General features: G+C 34.0%; 1 protein-coding gene across 15 annotated transcripts in view; it reads right to left on the bottom strand.

Annotated features, from left to right (window-relative positions):
* Positions 1–1210: 1210 nt before the first annotated feature.
* Positions 1211–20705, bottom strand: part of LOC105838502 (protein retinal degeneration B) — a 70282-nt gene continuing 50787 nt past the window's right edge. For 2 of the 15 annotated variants that reach the window (XM_036283257.1, XM_012684106.3), the window contains exons 5-21: positions 20567–20684; positions 19018–19444; positions 16819–16979; positions 16138–16167; positions 15244–15348; positions 14872–15057; positions 13452–13614; positions 12962–13360; positions 12479–12753; positions 12222–12374; positions 11773–12035; positions 11559–11667; positions 11175–11331; positions 10777–10926; positions 10150–10330; positions 9502–9776; positions 3465–3618 (exon numbers count right to left, since the gene is read on the bottom strand). In XM_036283257.1, coding sequence (XP_036139150.1) covers positions 3465–3618; positions 9502–9776; positions 10150–10330; positions 10777–10926; positions 11175–11331; positions 11559–11667; positions 11773–12035; positions 12222–12374; positions 12479–12753; positions 12962–13360; positions 13452–13614; positions 14872–15057; positions 15244–15348; positions 16138–16167; positions 16819–16979; positions 19018–19444; positions 20567–20684 — 3306 coding nt within the window. Of the gene's footprint in view, positions 3619–5733; positions 8658–9501; positions 9777–10149; positions 10331–10776; positions 10927–11174; positions 11332–11558; positions 11668–11772; positions 12036–12221; positions 12375–12478; positions 12754–12961; positions 13361–13451; positions 13615–14871; positions 15058–15243; positions 15349–16137; positions 16168–16818; positions 16980–19017; positions 19445–20566; positions 20685–20705 lie in introns of those variants that run through there. The other 13 variants (XR_004962318.1, XM_028194413.2, XM_012684105.3 and 10 more) reach the window with 13 other exon arrangements.

Raw genomic sequence — 20705 nt, 5'->3', positions numbered from 1 at the left:
AGCAATACGTAATGCTTCCTTGTATCAGGATCGGGAGATTAATACGACGGACCATCGAGAGACACACGATGACAACAAATTAATCTCCGTCACCCTCGTCGCGCTTGATTCCGTTCTACAGGGTGTCCCGAGAGCGACAAAAGTCAGTTTCAAAACAACATTTTAAATATATATATATATATATATATATATATACATTTATAAAATTTAAAACTTAATTCCAATATTTCTCACCTAACTATTGATCAAGGAATATTAAGATTAATTTCTGTCGAATAATAATAAACTCAAAACATAAAAGTACAATATAGTTTTTTTATAATACAATAAAATGATAATTTAAATTAAAAAATGATGAATAAAAATAGAAGTTAAGATTTTACAATCTTGAAGAAGAAAGTTTATAGGAAATAGAATTGTTAGTTTTTGTTATGAAACACAGATCACGCAACAATTTTCGAAAGAACACTTTTAGAATTCCGATACAAGACTCGGAACACCTTGTATAGCGAATTGCGCCTGTAGGAAAAATTTTTACCACTTTCTAACATTGATTGTGATAGATTTAAGCGTAATGAAACACCGTTGATTATGTCACTCCTATTCCTATCACACGGCGATTCAATGTCCATTAAGCTAGCATGTCAAAAAGAAAAAATATATGAGTTTTGTTTGATCCCGTGAAAGTAAATTTCGTAAAATTATTAATTTTCGTAATTTTGTAATTTTACAAAATTATACGTACATATTAAAAGTAAACACAATAAAAATTACATTTTTGTTAATCAAAAAATTATATATTTTATAATTTATTTTATTTAACTATATATAAACTGAGAAACAAAGTTGAGTTGACTAAATTTTTCAACTCGATTAAATTTTTTCAATTCAACTATTTACTTATTTCAGTCAAATATATAAATACTTAAACTGAAGTTTAAGTATTTTATGTATTTTAGTTAAATGTATAAATACTTGAACTGAAGAAATTTAATAAAGTTGAAAAATTTAGTCTAATTAACAACACTTTTTTCAGTGTATATAAATTAATTATATATTTAATGAAAAAGTAAGTTGAATTTCTCTTAATATAACGTTTAATGTTTAAGAACAATAAATTAGCACTGAATCTTCCATGTCTCATATGATTATAATATTTATATTGGCATGCTAACTTAATAAACATTACGATTCAGAGCTAAGACGAATCTTTTTTTCATTCTGCGAACTGTATCGCTACAAGATTCCAATATTCTCCTTAAAAATAAAAGATCTGCGGATAGATTCGGAAAAATGAAATTCCATATCGGGAATCAACATCTTTCATCTTAGCTCCGACTCGCACGCTTCACTTGGCACGCTTTCATCGACGAAGCATCTAGCAGCCAGTCATGTAAATATGATCTCGATCTTCTTCTAACCTCTTTTATCCACAGATAACGTGATTATTTACACAACATCTCTAACGTATTTACATCGCCAGCTACAGCTTTACGCGACTATGTAATAAGAGAGGAATAATTTGTACCGCTTGTCGCGCGCGCGCGTCTATAGGTATCGATGCTTCGTCTTATAAATACGATACGCTTTCGATTTTCTCAACTAAATGCTCGCATAGTTCTCTCGGTTATTTTCAAGAACATTCCTGAAGTGTTGTATCGTAAAAAAAGATTCAGAAAGGTGAAATCTATTAGAGACAACGATTTAGAAAATAATTTTTTCCCAAATTAATATTTTTATCTCAATCATTATCGTATCCTTGCCTACAAATAATCACACTATCAGTTTTCAAGTTTACTCCTTCAATATTGTCTTATATCATTTTCTTTAGTATAAATTATATTCATATATATTTGCCTTGTGTTAGCTAATTTAATAATATATATAAACAATATAAAATATATATCCTCAGTACGTGTTCGTGAGTAATAAATAATTTTTGGAGGATGTTAAATTTTTCTTAAAATGAATAAAACGGTAAAGTCAAATAGATAAAATCGCGCAAGACAAGTAACATCTGTAAATTAGTGTTACTAAAAACGTCCCTTCATTGTACGAATGCTTTTCTTGCCGATATGACTATCTCACGCGAGGAAATAGCCCTGAAAGAACTTGATTCGGACTTTGCATTACGTATTACGTCTGTATATAACATTTGGCAATGAGTAGAGTGCTAACAGTTCTTACGCTAATTATCTCTAAGCGTCACAGTTAACATTACGTTACTTCTCCTTAATAACAACAGGGAGATTCAGGTAACAGTTTCAACAAGTTCTCATTCCCGGCATATTATTCCGCTAAACAAAATCTCATTGATATTTTACGTCATTCACATATCAAAGAAAAAAAATTTTACTTAGAATAGACAAGTACTTGTAAGTGTACAATTCGAGATTACTGACAAACTGCGGTATAAAAAATGGCACAAAGTATATAAAAGATAAACCTTGGATATAGTTTTTTTACATAAACAAAATTTTGTTTATTGGAATAATACGAGAGATGTGCTAGTTCATATAACAGAAATCATTAGTAGAAACTGTACAAGGATTCATGAAACTAAAAATAATAATAATACAAGATTGTGGAATCAAGATTTGTCTATATAAAATAGAAGACCTCTAAAATCAAATTGAGAAATAAATATATGAAGCCATACGCAGATAACGAATGGCCATTAGTCTGAGTTTTTTGTCTAATTTCCTGGGGACTTTCTTCATTTATTTTGGTCATCTTTGTTTTAGTTGAAATATTCGACATAAATAAAAGATTAAAACATTAAATAAAATTTTAATATTCTGTAGAACACGATTGAACAAACATTTAGTACGTTTATCGTCGTTTCTATCATCTTTAGAAAAAAAAAGTCTGGTACCTAGAAAACTTGACTGATGCATTGTCGGCCTAAGTTCGTGCATATTCTTTATGCAGTTTTAGAAAATCTTGGAACACAAATAATCATCTGCGTACAGCTCATATATGCTAATTTCTTCATTTAATCGCAAATCCCCGAGATTTTCAAATTAAAACTCAAATTTTGGGGATCATACATAATGTAAAGCATAATATATACATAATGCAAAACGAATAAACGCGAGGTAGAATAAAGATGAAGTTTCAAAGGTCATTAAAAACTAGCACTCCGCGTGCGAAACTAAAAAGGACCGAGAAAAGGCTAAAAAGTCTATAGTATCATACAAATCTGTGAAAAGAGGTCAAGGAGATTTACGATATGAGATACGACGAAATGAGAACACCTAAGTATCTACAAGACAGCAAAAGATCTATGAGATATTTGTGAAAGACTGTGAATTATGAATACACGGCGTAAAAATCTATAAGATCATTACAAAATAGAGCAATCTATTGGAATAAAGAAACTACCGAGTACAGAACCAAGAATAGTGTACTTCCTTCGAAAGCTACCGCCGCGATTCAAAGAACGAGCGGCAGCGTGCAAATCGTCAGAGTTTCTCGTTTGTCGCTGACTGATGAACGCTGGCTGATGCCGATGATGCAGGCGTGACAGATGGGCCCACGCTCGTTGAGCGTTCCAGAGGAAAGGATGTCTTGCTTAAGGGTGGCTGCGAGATCGCGCGCTTCGCCGTCCTAAAAGAGCTGTCAATCAGTAATAATTAATATATAGTTGTAAGCTTCCTCCTCGAGATAACCGAGAAACATTTAAGCTCAATTCTTCCCATAAAAAGATGAATTTCATCTCGGATTAATTTTCCAATTTTAAAGATATGAATAAAATATACATATATAAAAAATTTAATATAAAATATTGAGAATATATTTATATAATAATTCTAATAAGGATACATTATATATCAAGAATATATATATCCTTATTAAAATTATTTTCATATAGATATATACTCAATATTTTACGTTAAATATTATTTATTTTGTATATTAAATAATAAGATTACATATGTATAAGATTATATATGACAAACTTATATACAATTAAATTATATAATATTCAATTATACGAAAAGATCCATTTTTCAATTATCTTTTGTAAGAAACTGTGAATTTTATAATTTTCTGTGACTCTTATAATTTTGGCATTACACATTGGGAAGAAAAGATCTAAGCATCCCAAAAGTTATCTTGATGAGTGATTTATTGTTGGCGCATTCAGCGTACTGTCATTCGAATTAGTATGACTGACGGCACGCAAAATACGATGCATTATACAGCGACGGACATCATATATATTGCATTCTCGAAACTATTCGCACATCTAATTAAAATCTATCGATTGTGTGACAAAAATGAATTATAAACCAATCCTGAAAACAGAAGCCTTCTCAATAACAAATTTTAAAGAGCAAATTTTATTTATTATGTGGATGCGAATATAAAAATAGCATATGTACAATGATAGATCGACTGATGCTAGTTGAAAAAAAGCGATTGGAAATTTGTTTAAAGGTCTATGGATTAAAAAAAGTGACGATAATCCAGCGATGTTATATAAAATTATTAACTGGAAAATTATTTTCCAGACAGTAGTATATTGTGCAATCCGCTTCTGTGCTGTGCGACGTGTGCAATAAGCAGCAGTGATACATCTTTCTTATTCGCTTATCGCGTTAGGATAAAAGCTCAATAATTTATCCCTCCTTTATAACATTCAGGCTGAAAACAATTAACGATTTCACTTACATCTGCACATTATTCATTTCTGTTGTTGTTGTAATATACACATTATTTCTCTCAATAACCTATATACATGGAGAACATCAACAGATATCTACAGGATGCAAAAAGGTATATAAAACAATGAATTTGTCAACTTCGAAATAAATTTTTCTTCGACAAAAATTTTATCAAAAAGTCTAATTTGCCATCTTGACTTCATATCAATATAAAATATTTTAAGAATTAAATTATATGTATAATTAATTATTAATTAAAAAGTTAAAACTTTAAGAAATCTGCAATTATTAAAAGTTACAAAATCTTAAAGAATTCTGGAACTCTTTCAATTTTTATTATATATACATTATACATACATTTATTGTATGTGTGTATGTGTAAGATAAAAAAATTGTTTTTACATATGTACATAATTTTAGATTTCTTTCGAGAAGTCTTTAAGATTTTATTGTTTTTAATATTTGAAGACATCTTAAAGTTCAACTTTTAAATTTAAATACGGGGAGAATATTATTTGAAAAACTCTGAAGATATCGCTGTATATTTTTTTAAATACATCTTTCGCTCTGCATCCTGTATAGAATAGTGTGCTTCGTATTGTAATTAAACTCGCTTGCGAGTGAAATAGATCGCCATTGAAAGCGGATGAATGAGAAACAGCGCGGTGGGAAAGCGGCGTGTTTTTACACTGGTATTGAACTGCTGGTAAAGCGTGACGTAACATATCTGTGAAGCATTAATGGATAATGAGCCAGATGTGTAGACGGAAGACACCTGTCCGCCCTGTGGATGACAGCGAGACAATTATTTAAATCTTGTCGTCCTTGAATAACGTGGGGGGATCGTGGCACTATATAAGCATTCAACTAAGCGAGACGATTCTGTACTGTCCAAGCTTCTGTTATTCGATCCTAAAATAACATAGCTCTGGCAGACATTTGCACAACTACAGAAAAAAAGTCATAATTATATGTTTTACAGTCTCTTATACTCCGTTATATTGCAAATTTACTTCTTATAAAGATTTTGATTCTTACGCTTCCATCGTAAGTGCGAACTTTCTTTTCTATTTGCGATCACACACACGCGGGATATGTCAGCATCTGTGGAACACAGTTTAATAAGTTAAACGGAAGTTAGTATGTTATATATTATACAGTTGATATCATAAACTCATCGAGTCTTGCTGCCAGTACTATGGAGGGAACCATAAGTAGACAAGCAAAAAGGACAAAACAATATTTCCCTTTCTCTCTCTTTCTCTTTCTCTATGGAGGTAGCAATAATAAAACAGCTTAGTAATTAGTATATAAATCGCGAGGCTAAATCTCTAATTAATCGATTAATTTACTTCTACAAGCACGCCAAGAGAAAAGAGATGTTACTTTATAGGAGTTGCCTGGAGTCTGATCTTACATTTCGGTTAGTCTTTTTTTTTTCTTGATACCGCTTTCTCGTTAGCGTATGCTTTCGTTTGTCCCATGATTCCGCCACCTATGGAATACAACATTATGAACGAACCAGAACCGCTCAGAGCGACGAGATTATTAGCGCGCGTGTGTCGTGATTGGCACAGCAGAGTATATGCATGATCGGGTGACAAGGGTGGCGTTTGCCTCTAATAAACGGAGATCACACGGTGAATATAACCATGAGCTCTCGAAACTTGCACATTCACATATATATAATAATCGTGCACTGACAGTGTCTTCTGTAAATCTATCGCATCCTTATGTCGTGCTGTATGTAGGTTTCTTTTCACACAAGCAACGATTCAGCCTGATCTACCACCAAAGAAAACATTCTTTTTTTTTTTAAATTCTTTATATATCTAATCTAATCAACGTCTATCGATTTTACTTAACTGCTATATGAACTCTAATATGATAATAAATGTAATTCGTAAATTCTATCATGGCTTCTTCAGAAAGCGATTATACAGATTCCAGTAAGCAGTAAGTAAGATGGTCTCTCGATCAACCCGAAACATTTTGGAGATTCACAATTTGTAGTTTCTCGTTGTAAAATAAAGTTTTTTAATTTATCAATTGCTGGATTATGTTTTTTGTAAGGAAAGACTGTAATTTCTAATATTTATTGAAATTAAAAAAAGAAATTTTAATGGAGATTTGGAATTTTGCGAATTATAATTAAATCTCTACAGTTATGTATAAAATTATGTTAATGAAACTAGATAAGAAATGAATATACATTATATTACGATAAATCACCATAAATTTCAATAAATTAAAAACTTCCTGTACACTCAAGCAGTTATTTGCGAACAGACCGAGTCGAAGAGGACGTTAATTATTCAGTTATAAAATGTAGCCTCCAATCGTATAAGTTATAAAGTTTGCGCGACCCAATTTAAATTTAGAATTAAGATTATTAAAAGTCAGAAGTCCCGTCAGTTGAGAGACACGCAAAAACATGGAGAGGTGGTGGATCTAGCGTTCTGTGACATAAAACACTCATATCTATAACAAGTTTTCAAGCGGAAAACGTTTGAGACGGCGGTTTACCTTCGTCGCTAAAGTGAGACCGGTTCGTTTCGGGGAGGAGATTACGAAAACGACTCTACTTCCCGGGCGTATCTAGCGAGCGGTCATAGAGCGGACTGACCGCGGATCCTGGACACTGACTGTGACTATAGCCGACTAGGCAAACAATGAGTTTCGAGCGTAGGTATGGCGACAACAGCTTTTTTTCGCCGAGTGAGTGATAGAGACAGAGAAGTGTGATATTTAACTACGCTGAGACAACGCGACATATCCTCATAGCAGGTACCTGCAATCAAGAGACTGGTCAGCGACATTCGGTCGGTGGGCCTCCGCTTTTATTGACTAGATAGCGTGAGGACGTGACCGGGTGCAGCGCGCGTTAATGGTAAAAAGATCCAGGATCGTTGTGGGAAAAACGAGAAGTCAGCGGAACGCCGATCTGGCACACATATAATCAAGACAACGCGTCGATTTCCCAAATTCGTATAATTCAATTAATCTTGTTTAAGAATAATTGATAATTATATCCTTTTCCGTTCAAACGTCCTTTCTCGCGCACGAGAAAGCTGATTCGGAATGCGGTTCTATATACAGACGTTGTCTTAACAGTCGCCATGTAAGTCTCTGCTAATTATTCCGCGATTTATAATAAATGCACACTGTTTTCATGTGTGAAAAGACAACACAATCTTTTTACCAGTAAGAAATCGCGCTGCAATAAAGAGGAAAAGCGGAGGGCATAGGCGCCGACGTATTCTCTTATAGTTAAATAAAATATTCGGTCAATTAATTCAAGCTAATCGAGTTAAATTCAATAACAATAACAAGTAAGCCTTAAAACAGCTCGAGAGTGAAGAATGGGCAAAGGACTTTTCTTCTTATAAAAATTGCAAAGAGATCGTGGTTTTTCAGCACGGAGCAACCAACAGAGCGTTCACTTGAATTTTGTAAAAGATCACGTGTACATGAATGTACATTTATTATTAATCGGTTGTCAATTTTGCATCAAGAAAAAATGATCAAAAAACAAATAGAATTTAAATTTAAACGTATAAAATTCCCAAAATTTCTCTAAGTACTAATAAAATCCCACGAAAATTCTAGGTAGTAAACACTCGGAACCAAATATTAAGAGTGCAATATTCGTTCAATTGATTCATTCTAAAGAACGATTATCGCGCGCCGTCGACGCCTATGACGGTGAGTAAGAAGTAAACGGTTATTAGATAGTTACCAATGTGAGTAAGTAAATTGTACGTAGATTATAGGCGTGTGTTAGATGTGAGTAAGGTAGATTTTCCGCTTTAAGTAGACGCTGTTGCGCGCCGGGGAGTTCACCGTTGTGTCGTTACTGGAACATAGCCGGTGCTCGTTTTCACACATCCAAAGGACACACACACACACTTTTGCCGCTAGCCGTTCAGCTATGGCAATCCCGCGCGCGAACGTCGTACAGGGTGTCCTTTCTCAACCCTTTCTTGCCTGACCGCAACAAAGGCATATAAAGAGCAGTTTGTGCCAAGTTGGCTGGGACAAATGTCGAAATTTGCCATCATTTCTATCTGTTTATTACACTGAATAAACATTAACGTAACGTTTTGTGCATCAATTATTCAAGATGCATATCTTCCGGAAGATTGGAGAATTCATCAGACAGCTTCTCGAATTTTCATAAACGATTGTTAAACCGACAATTCGAATCGACAAGTAATTTAACGACCATCACCAGACCAAAAAAAAAATAAAACAAAACAATCACGTTCAAAAGCAATTGGGCAACAGAGGGTTGAGAGGATAAAACTCGCTCTCGCAAAGATGCTAATTGCATCTTCCCCTTCTATAGCTTCGAAAGTCAGTTGCACCAATGTTAACGAACTGAATAGTTCTTTATTCGTGGAACAATTCAATAAAATTTTTCTCCATTTACGTATTAATAATATATACAATAAACTATTATATGTAGAAAAAATTAAACTATTAGATTATTACAAATTATTGTTTATACAAAATATTATTTAATACTGTATTGGAATGTGCAATAATATTTCAGAAAAGCTTTCTGATATCTACATTATTGTGAAGAACAATTTACAATCAAAAACTAGGTGTTGTAAGAATAAGCAGAAGTGATTGGTAATTTTAATCGGGAGTTTAACAGCCACAATCACAGGTGCAATTGATTTCGGAACACAGTAAATGCAATTACTACAACTTTTCAGCGTAACGAACAACAGAATCCGGCAAAAAAGATATTTTATCCTTTAGCGAAGCGTGGGAAGATTTCTTGTTACTATAGTGCCAGAAATGCATCGCTAGAAAAACTCACCTTCGTCGACGCAGGGAAGTATTCTGCCCTGGTAAACCAAACTGACCTCTGGGGATCACCATGCGCGCGTTGCCCTGAGCAGGCCGCGAACCACCGTGCGCTTGCAGCATGCTCAAATGGGCTGCATACCCGTCGTACAATATTGTCGCCATAGCTTGATGTTTCTTCGATACTTTGCCAATGATGAAGATCTGGCTCGGTTTAAGATTTATCGCCGTGTACACGCTAATGTCCTTTTCACTGCCGTACGCCTGATGAATTATCATGCCATGCTCCTACATCGAATTGATCATTATTAATTATCGGTCTCAAAATTATATCGCGTTGAATAGAGAAATGTGAGGTGATTGGTTACGAGTTTTAATTAAAAAATTAATTTCAAATTAAACGAATATATTTGTATTATAGAGGCATATTTTTATAAGTCGTCACGTCAAAATAAATCTACGCGACAATTAAACCATTATCGTTATTACAATTTTTTTTAATTAAATAATTTGCGCGCGCGTTGTAGATTTATTGATTAGGAAATAATAGTATTTACCGTCTGAGAACTGTACATACATGAATATATGATATAAGCCGATTTATCTAGTTATATTGTTAACTAGGATATATAATCTTAGCAAGCTTCAAGCTCGCACGAACCTTCACAAGCTTATTCAGGTAAGCAGCTTTGTGGGCGAGCGGATCCCTGGACAGGCCGTCAGCAAATGAAACGAGACCATGAGGAAAGTTATGCTGCGACAGCCAGGAAACGACTGTCTGTTGCTGCATGTCGGGTCTCGCGGTAATGTAAATGATGACATAGCCCAGTTCCTGCCAATGCCTACAAGAAATAATAAAGACGAAAAAGGAATAAGAAAGAAGAATAAGAAAGAAGAAAAACTTTACTTAATAATGTCCGCTTTCTGTTTCTTTTTACTGAAGAAAAATATTGTACATTTTTTAAAGAATATTCTTACAACTTCTAGATACAACTATATGATACATTTTTGTTTAAACAAAGCAATGTTTACTAAAACATCACTAAAATATAAAATAAAGAAATGCTATAGAAAATCTTTATAAATAAAATTCCTAATGTTAATTACATGGAATATAATAAAATTAAGATTTTCAATTATAAATACCTTACATATTTAATAAAAAACTTCATGGAAAAAAACAAGAAAAACGTTTAGCAGGAATGATTTTTTAAATCTTTTTTTTAAATACTTTTAGCTCCAAATAAAGAGATAAATAAAGTTAGCAGAATTCGTTTTAATTCATTACCTCACAACGTCAACGGCACCAGCCCAAACTTTCGGATCTTTACCGCTCACCGACCTACTGGCGGCAAAAGAGCCGTCTATACTAAAAACCACGCATTCAGTTTTCGGCGGTATCACAGCCATGAAAAAATCTACAGATGTGTGATCTCCCCTAAAACGCGAATACACGTGCATTCCGATTAAAAGTTTATATTTGGTTTGCATTAAATAAATAGCTAATTTATATTAATCATATCCTTGATTATTCTCATTTATACTTCAACTTTTATTTACAGTAATTTTTAATCATATATCGTGATATATTAATTTTAATTTTTCTCAACTAATTATAATTAATTTTAATTACTAATAACAATTTAAAATTAATATCCATTTAAATTTTAAAGAGAAAAATATTACCTTACAACCATCTTTACTGGATAAAGTCCATAACCTAGTGCTTTGTCATCCGGTATTTTGTAAATTATTCTACCATTTTTGTCAGTTACCTCAGTAGAGAGGTATGTCCACTCGCCTGCCGGTGCATTTTTCATAATATGGATGTCAACTTTCTCACCTACGACATAACAATATTTTCCATCTTAAATTTAATATATTTTTAATGACTATAAACTCACAAATCAATTCACACAGCATAAAATTATTAATAATAAATAATAAATTTAGTAAATAACACAGTAAACACTAGATATTGATTAAATAGACAAAAATGCGACAAAATGATTTCTTGGTACAAAAATTAGTTTGATAGAAAAGTTCTTTTCTTAATTTTAATTTTATTACCTGTTAACGTTATCATATCAATGGGACTGTACATGAATCTAGCGACTAATATTTGTGATGCCCCTTCCCTCACGATAACATCGTTCGCTCTGTGGTTGGCAGCAACATTCTGAAATGCGTCAATTTGAGCAATACAGCTAAGAACTATTTTAAAAAATAACAAATAACTACGGCTGTTTAAAAATTAAATTTAAATTGATAGAAAAAGATAAACCTTAAGTTTAACTGAGGTACGCTTCTTATTCCATTTCTCTCTAGGTTGACCTGGACGGAAGGAAGAGAGATCTTTTTCCTCGTTGCCGAGCAATGGCAAATCGAATCTGCCCAACTGCCTCAAAATAAACGCCATCACATCCGAAGATTCCCAATAACTAGCATGAAAGAGATGCGGCAAGGCGTTTGTAGGAAAATTCGCGAGACCCTCTGGACAATAGAGGGCATAATCTAGTCTTTTGGTGCCCCACCATTTTTGCACCACTAAAACGAGGTAATAAGCATTTTAGACTATTTCGACATGCCTGACATTATATAAAATAATTCGCTCTTTCGATCAAAAAATGAACGTTTAGAAAAGCTTTTTCATATTATAAAATTCAAGCTTCTAGACAAGTCTAGAAAATGAAATTCAAGCTTCTGAATTATGGATAGCAAAGTTCTACTTACGGGCAGACACTGCCTGTAAAGGAACGTTATCTATAATTCCCGACATTGTACTCTGAAGTGATATATCAGATAGTCTCCTTAAATGCGACATTTGAAAATTCGGAACATTCAATCCGTCGGCGAACAGCTGCGGATTAGTCTGGATAGTTTCCACTAAAATCACATTAATTTTTATTCAAGTTATTTTTTCACCATAAATCTTGGAGAGATTAAAAAATAACTTATTTCATAATTTCTATTTGCCTAAATACACTTACGCAAGTGATAAGGCTGGCCATTGCCGAGCGGATACTTTTGATATCGGGCAATATTGACCGGTGCGATCAGAGAAAATCTTGCTGAGATCAAGGGTTCTAATCTCGCAGCCACAGGGTCGGTAGGATGAAACAGATTGTACATTTGATTGACTAACGGCCTAGGTATAAAACTATTCCTGTCGCTTGACGCGGCGACCTTTCTATAAGCGAGGACTAATGCAAGCGGACTGCCAAACGTAAAAAAGTCACTCACTTCAAACTCCAACTTGTTATCACTGCAAATGTTAATAAAAACCAATTAATATTTTTATAATCACATATCAATTCTGTTAGTAATGCACTATTCAATCAAAAAATTGACAACGCAATTACTAACGTCGTAATATATTAGTTTCTCTTCTTATCTTATTTTCTTAACTTTATTTTTAATTTTAAGTTTTAATTTTAAGAGCTTTCTTCATTAATACAATCGTAGTTTCTCACCTTGTACCGGAAGACCTTCTTCTAGGAGACGGCGCAGATAAATGTTTGCTGTCTTCGTTTCCGCCGTTGTCATTACCCTGCTGGCTACTACTTTCTAGAATACTATTCTCGCTACTATGACGTGAATGCTGCGTCGCCCTGCACAGGGCGTCGTATGCCAAGATTGACCCCACCGAGTCACCCACAAAGCAAATCTGTCCGCTGAAACCTTTACCCTCATCGCTTTTGATAAAGTCATGGTACACTTGATTGGCACTCAACACCACACGCGATACCGTATCTTGATATTCGGAACTCGAGCTTGCCAACAGCGGAATCGCGCCGATCGGAATAGTGTCGTGCGTCACTTGCGGAGCGTCCATGCACGAAGGCGACATATCGAAGCTGTATGGACTCAAGCTAATGGTACGTAATGGAATTATAATAAGATTAATAATATTCATGTAGATAAATGATGACACATTTGGGCGCAAAAAATAAATGATATTACCTCGACAAAATTCCCAGACCTTCCGTGCAGATTGAAGGACAAGCGACGAATTTAACAGCTACACGGCCGACCATGCTAGGATAATGCTGTCTCATAACAGATTCAAAAGCTCCACGGAATGTCGTTATGTCTGACTTTTTCGCCGTTAAATCGACATTTGCATCTGAAATGCAAAAACGTAATTTTGGTTCAACTGATTACACATACTAATATATATGTACAAGTATAAGCAACATTTTCCAAACTTATATGAATCATGACTTTTTTTTTAAACAGCAAACCTCTCTGATCCGTCTAGCTTTAAGGATTATAAAAAAGTAAGGAAAAAAGTTAAAATTAATTATTTATTTACACTACTTTACTCCTTTTACTTTTTAATATTTTACTAAATATAATTTTCTAATCTATTTCTCAAAATATAAGGAATATGTGAAGAATGTCCTGTTTTTCTATTTCTATTGATAATATTTTTGACATTAACATCAACGCAAATCATCTTCATGCATAACGACTTTAATAATTATAGTATATTTTAATATTTGACATTTTTCTCATAACTGAATAGTTTTTCAATACCCGTACTTAAAAAATTTCTAAATATAGTAATCTTCTTGTGATCAATTCTTTTCACGCGCGTAAAACGATAAAAAAATATATCTATATAAATAAAAATGTAAAATGTTTGTTACTTATCTAAGATCTCCGTAAATTTTTCACCGATTGCTTTGAAATTTTGACACAACGTTGCATTCGTAACCGGGAGTGTTCTTATGGGGTTTGATTTTGGATATACCGGGTGTTTAAAAAATGATGGCCATAATTCAAGTATAAAAAATAGTTTTTCATTAATATTATTGAAATTTTGACACATTGAGACGGGGAGAAACGGGGAGAGACGGGGAGAGACGGAGAGAAACGGGGAGAGACCGGGAGAGACGGAGAGAGACCGGGAGAGACGGGGAGAAACCGGAAGAAACAGGGAAAGACCGGGAGAGACGAGGAGAGACCGGGAGAGACGGGAGAGACCGGGAGAGGCGAAGAATGTTTCTATTGTATTTAATGACAGTTTTTAGAAAAAAAGTTAGAAGTACGTGAATAAATGAATATTAGATTTATTAAAGATAGATAAATGCTTGTTCAAAAATAAAATAAAAAGAGCAACAGTAAAGCAAGGTTCTTGAAAGTTAAACAACGAAAGCAAAGAAAATTTGAAAAAAACGTATAAGAATAGAGAGCCACAGCAACGCGTGTCAGAGAACGTATATAACTAGTATATAATAAAAAACGTTTTATGTCACCAAACAATGTAATAAAGAATTTATAATTATACACAAAATAAAAAAGCTATAATGTTAACTTATGAATACAAAAAAAATAAAGCTTATGAATTATACAATTAGACAAAATAATTTCTACTTACCTAAAACACTGCCGCCGTGCACCACGAAAATTAAAACCGTAATTTTGCACGGTTGATGCGTTGGAGAATGTTGAGGGGATGCTGGATACGATACGTCGATGCTAGCCGACGTACTGATTTGCAATCTCTTACTGCTTCGTTCGCTGGTGATACGTTGCAGATACGAAGGTGAAAATATTGTATCCTCTAAAAATAAGAAATTCACGTTGTCATCATTCATATTAAAAAAACAAAGGATTTAGTAACTAAAATTTGTTTTATGTTTTATTATATTTCAAAAATAAAAAATTTAGTGGACGAAAAATAATGCAGTGTAAGTTAATAATAATTATTACATTTATGCTACAAAAGTATTTTTTTAAATATATTAACCTTGCTCGTTTGATGCAGATGGTGTCCGTACAGTCGTGTCCTCCCCTTCTGCTAGAAGATCCAAAGAACTCCATTTAGCTAATGAAGAGCTATCTTCAAAGTCCTCTGTGTAATCAGAAATGTTAACACTGCTTATGCAATGTGCCTTCTCTCCGAATAATTATATATGTTTTGAAACGGAAACTCGCAATAACATATGAAGATATATATATATATATATATATGAATCGATATTATAAAATATGATATTTCAAAGAACATAATCTCACAAACAACAACAATTTTATAGCAATATTTGTCTAATAATTTATATATAGTAGAAGCTCAATTGCAATAATAAATTATTTGAATTTCAGATTATATAGAGGTCATTTCGCACATGTGTGTTACTTCGTCTAATGCAATACTTATGTGAAATTCTAATTTAAGCAAAACGAATTAATTTTTGTTAGGCACTAATCAGTTAAGTCCTTTTACTATGTAGCCATGCTGCCGCATGCCGCGTATAAGGTTTCCGCGGAGCTTTTCTCATGCTCAAGTCTAATCTTAGTCGCATGTCACGCCGGAAGATGCAAATTTTGTTTCTGCCAAAGCCCGATTTATCTACGCGCATTTTAAGGCCATTTCTTAATTTTGCACAGATGACATGTATATGACGATTCTCTCTTTCTCTTTCTCTCCCTCTCTCTTTCTCTCTTACACACGCACACACGCACGCGCGCGCGCGCACACACACACACACACACACACACACACACACACACACACACACACACGCACGCACGCACGCACGCACGCACGCACGCACGCACGCACGCACGCACGCACGCACGCACACACACACGCACATCACAATTTATCTCGCTTATTACTTAATCACTCTACGTGTCCTACCTTTGCGTATAACAGGTATAATGAACCCAGCTGCAGTATGGGAGTGCGACATAAAAAACAAAGAGGATACACATAAAAACGCAGCACATGCTGTTGTTTCTACTTGAGTTATCTCTGCATTGTTGCAACACACACTTCTTTCGCATAATTCTCAAGAATTAGCAAGGAGCTTCATTATAAAACTTATATTAATATCTATTAGTAACTCTCATCAGAGATTACAAATAAATATTTTATGTTTCAAAAGATATATTAACATATATACAATACAAAAATATCTCGTATATTGTAAATGTCACATATTTATTTCGAATATCTTCAGATAATGTTTAAAGAATTGACGATAAATATTTCTTTAAAAATTTGTTCAAGATTATTATTGTTTATCTATTCTGTGTTAATTTCAATATTAATGCTAAATGATATTCAATAGCTTTGTCGACTCTTTGGAATATTCGATATTTATCTTCTAAATGATACATCTTTTACTTAAACTGATCAGATTTAGGTCGCTTTAGGTCTTTCATTGGTTTCAATAGAATTCATTACAAAGCAAAAAGCAGCGTGTCGCCGAATTTATTATCCGGCTATCATTCATTTATTACGAACTATGTTAATGCGCCTTTCTCTAAATTATCACAGGCATGCCATATACGTACGCATGCGTCATAACAGTCTTACCCTGGCAATCGAAGAATTCATCGTCACTGCCGGATTCGGATTCCCTGACAATGCTCTCCATCCTCCAATTGGCGATCTGGATGTCGAAGTTCTTATTCGTATTCGGCGAGTGCATGTTCTTCAGCCACTCCTTCTTAGTTTTTTCAGCGGCGACCGCATTTCTACAACGCAGTTCGCTTTTAGTCCAATTAATTTGTTAATACATTATTCACCTGGGTCATTATAAGATCGTATTAATTCGTTTTTTGTTGCTTGAACATTATTAACTAATGAGAAATTCATTCGTGTTTAAGGTATATATAGTTTAAAATATTTAAGGCTGGTATTCATAATCGATTCTTATTTCAAAACTGTCAATGTGAAGCGAAATATGTGATATATCATTAAAAGCGTACTCCTTATTATTTTTTGCAAATATTCTTGAAATAGTGCGACATACTAACGAGGAAGTAGATCAAAAAGTACGTGATATAGTAAACAAGCAATCACACGAATCTGAATGTATTGAAATAAATGAGTTGTTCGGCTTATTATATTTTGATATAAAAAAAAAAACAATGACACAGATGTCGAAATATATCCTTGCTCCGAAGGCAATTTATATCGATCAGTAAAGTCTAAATCAAAATTTTTATATTCGTACTTTTGCTATGACAATAAAGATATTAAAGTCAAATGGCAATCTATCCACATATTAGCTCCAATAAAAGAAATATGGAACATTTTTTCGAAAAAATTATCAGTAATAATATTCGTTATTAATTAATTGTATAGTTGACGTAACAATTAATGAGATATTGAGAACGTTTTGGAATGAGAGTTTACATAAATCACAAGCCGAGTATAAATATGTCATCAAGATCGTTTGCTTTAATGATTCTGAACAGCTTACATTCTCAATGTTGAACCTTGTGTCAACCGTGTCCTTCAACAACGGAAAAGATTAATTGTACCAAGCAATCGTGTATTATACGTAAATTGTCCGAGCTAATTCATTACAGCAAACGTAATATTACTAGTAATAATTAATTCACGTCGGTCAAAATAGAATTGTACAAAATAAAATAGTCTTGTACAAAATAAAATCTGAATATTCGCTAGCAATGATCGGAACTTTACGAAGAAATAAACGAGAAATGCCACTATCTTTTGTAATACAATTATTGCAGGTACTATTTGCGTACAACGATGAGAACATTAGTTTCTTATTTTCCGAAAAGAAACAAAATTGTTGTCTATCTCGTACAAAAGGCATAAAAATTGTGATTTATTAAAATAAAACTGAAGGCGGAATTAATACTTTTGATCATTTTTGTAAATGTTATTCTGTGTCTCGTTCAGTAGATTGCGTAGGATTAAGTAATGTTAAGATGTAATACGGTTTTGTGATTCATTTATAATATCTTACAACAATCATTAAGATTTAAATCTGAGATCCGACTATGAATACCGGCTGAAATCTTCGTGCGAAGATAATAGAATTTAAAATTAATAATGTTTCCATTATAAAACTAGTGATTGTGTTTATTCTTTATTTCTTTTTTTATCATGGTTTGCTTCTTTCTTTATAAATAAAATTTTATATGCTTTTATGACGAATTACAATCAAGCACATATTAGTTTCTGCATAAAATATCCGATCAATAAATAAAATCTAATATCGTGTTTACATTAATACTATCATTATTGATCAGAATGCAATTCTTTATTGCAATTAACTTAGGCAAAACCACAAGCTATCTTTAATATCAGACAGATATGGTGCATTCACGATTACCTTGTATAATTTTAAAAGATTATATTACAAGTTTATATTACATTACTGTACATAATAACGGTATAAGAACAAATTCTATCTTACATAACAAATGCTTTCTATTAATAAACACAAAAATATTAAATATACTCGTAATCGAATAATTTTTCTACATTTTTATGTACTTTTATAAAATCATTGTCTTCAAAAACTGTCATACAATGATCAAACAAAATTTTCTTCTGTATCTTTAACTTTATAATATTTGCAGAAAAGATCATTTTCTTGTCAAGATATACCGGACATTACCACAGCAAATATGTTACTGAATCTGGCAACGTTTAAAATAATTAAAAACGAAATTCCTAAAAAATAAGCTCGATCTTTGGAGAATAAAATCTTAATCACAGATGATATAATGAGAATGGACGGGATAATCTTACTTGAGCTCATTCAGATCGATCGGCGAGTCTCCGGGACTGATCTCGCCCTCGGAGCTGGCCGCCGTGTTGATGATGGGAATGTCGGACGGTTTCCTGAGGGACGGCGGGCTCTGCGCCTCCTCGTTCTTCTCGATGCTGCCCAGGGTGGCCGCCAGCGTCTTGGCTACCGCCGACTCCTCCGACGTCATCGTGGCGTTTACCGGCGTCGCCGTCGCCGTCGTGATCGACATCGTCGTCGTCGGCGTCGCCGTCGCCTTCCGAGCCTCGTTCTCGAGCTCGTCCTCCGAATCACTCAGGCCCATCTTCCGCTGCAGCGCCAACTGCGTCTGCCGCTCGATCTCCCTGATGTCTTCCATCGTCAGACCGTTCCACTCGTCCTGCCAGGCCCAGGCCTGCCTGTGCGCCCGCACCATTGTCTTCCGCAAAGCTGGAATCGACCTTAATACGTCTCACGCACGGCCAACCGGGTGCGCCGGTTAAAATTAACCCTTCCGATCACGACCTCTTGTGTGTCAAAGGGAAAAAAGAAGCTGTGTTCCAGCAACGGCAACGCCCGATGTTACGTTTGCCCAAAAGTAAATAGCTTATTGATAACGAAACAGATAACAATTCTTCTAAATCAAGATAAGTTATTACATTACAAATCTATTTTTATTTCTCGGATACTTTGATTTTCATCAGCGAATATAAAGATATAAGTTACAACATCTAAGTTAAAGTGTTCGTAATTCCAAAAATCTAGAAAGATGTTAGAGATTAACAATAAAATTGTAATTTAATACGTTTAATTTTCACTTGAGAAGTATTTCTTAACGATAACTTGATCTGCAATTGGATTTCATTTTAAAGGAATTTAACAAGTTAAAATTTTTTTTACAAAGATTCGTGATCGAAAAAGTTAACCCTTTAGCTGCCGGGCTCTTTACATAAAAATTTATGTGTTAAATTTGACAAACTCAAATCAAAGTCGTTATTAATTTTTAAAAAAAGCGAAAAAAAAAGTTACAACATACAGAATGTATCAGAGTTTGTGCAATTCCTCCGTTTTTCAAATAAATTGTCACTTTGCAATCCAGCTTTTTATAAAAAAAGTTTCTTTCCTAATATTTAACAGTAAATATCATTCTATATGAATTTAAACCCATGCTTTCATAACGCTGACATAACGTGGAGAAGGAAAAAAAGTCTCCTTCTTGGCTCGTTAATTCGGACGAAGTGCACAACTTCCGAGAAACACTCTGCGCACCGAACAAGTGAATCCTTATTTCGCAGTGTAAAAAGAAACGCGTACTTAAATTGGCAAGGCTGAAGTCCCTCCAATTTCGTTTCATCCCGAGGGGAAGAGCATGCGAAATCTTTATAAAAATTCAGAATTTCCGGAAAATCTCATTTTCTGGGAAACGATCTTCCCAGTAAACTAACCGAATGAGAAAGAAGGCAGTCTCGGGATAAAATTGGTCGGGAAATAAAAATATCGAAGTTAAATGCCCGGCATCCAAAGGGCGAGAGATAGGGCAGAGAGAGTGGTGGAGCACGTAACGGTACTAACCTACGTCGTGTATGAACTTTTCTAATTTCGTTTGCATGCCCCAATAACGGAACTCTACTCGGCATAGCTTGTACGCGCACATTAGTGACTTTCCCGACGGCGTTGGCTGTTGCTTTCCCTAGCGAGAGAATCGCTAATG

This window comes from Monomorium pharaonis, chromosome 2 (assembly GCF_013373865.1).
Source record: "Monomorium pharaonis isolate MP-MQ-018 chromosome 2, ASM1337386v2, whole genome shotgun sequence".
NCBI lineage: Eukaryota > Metazoa > Arthropoda > Insecta > Hymenoptera > Formicidae > Monomorium > Monomorium pharaonis.
This window is presented reverse-complemented; position numbering and strand designations above follow the sequence as displayed.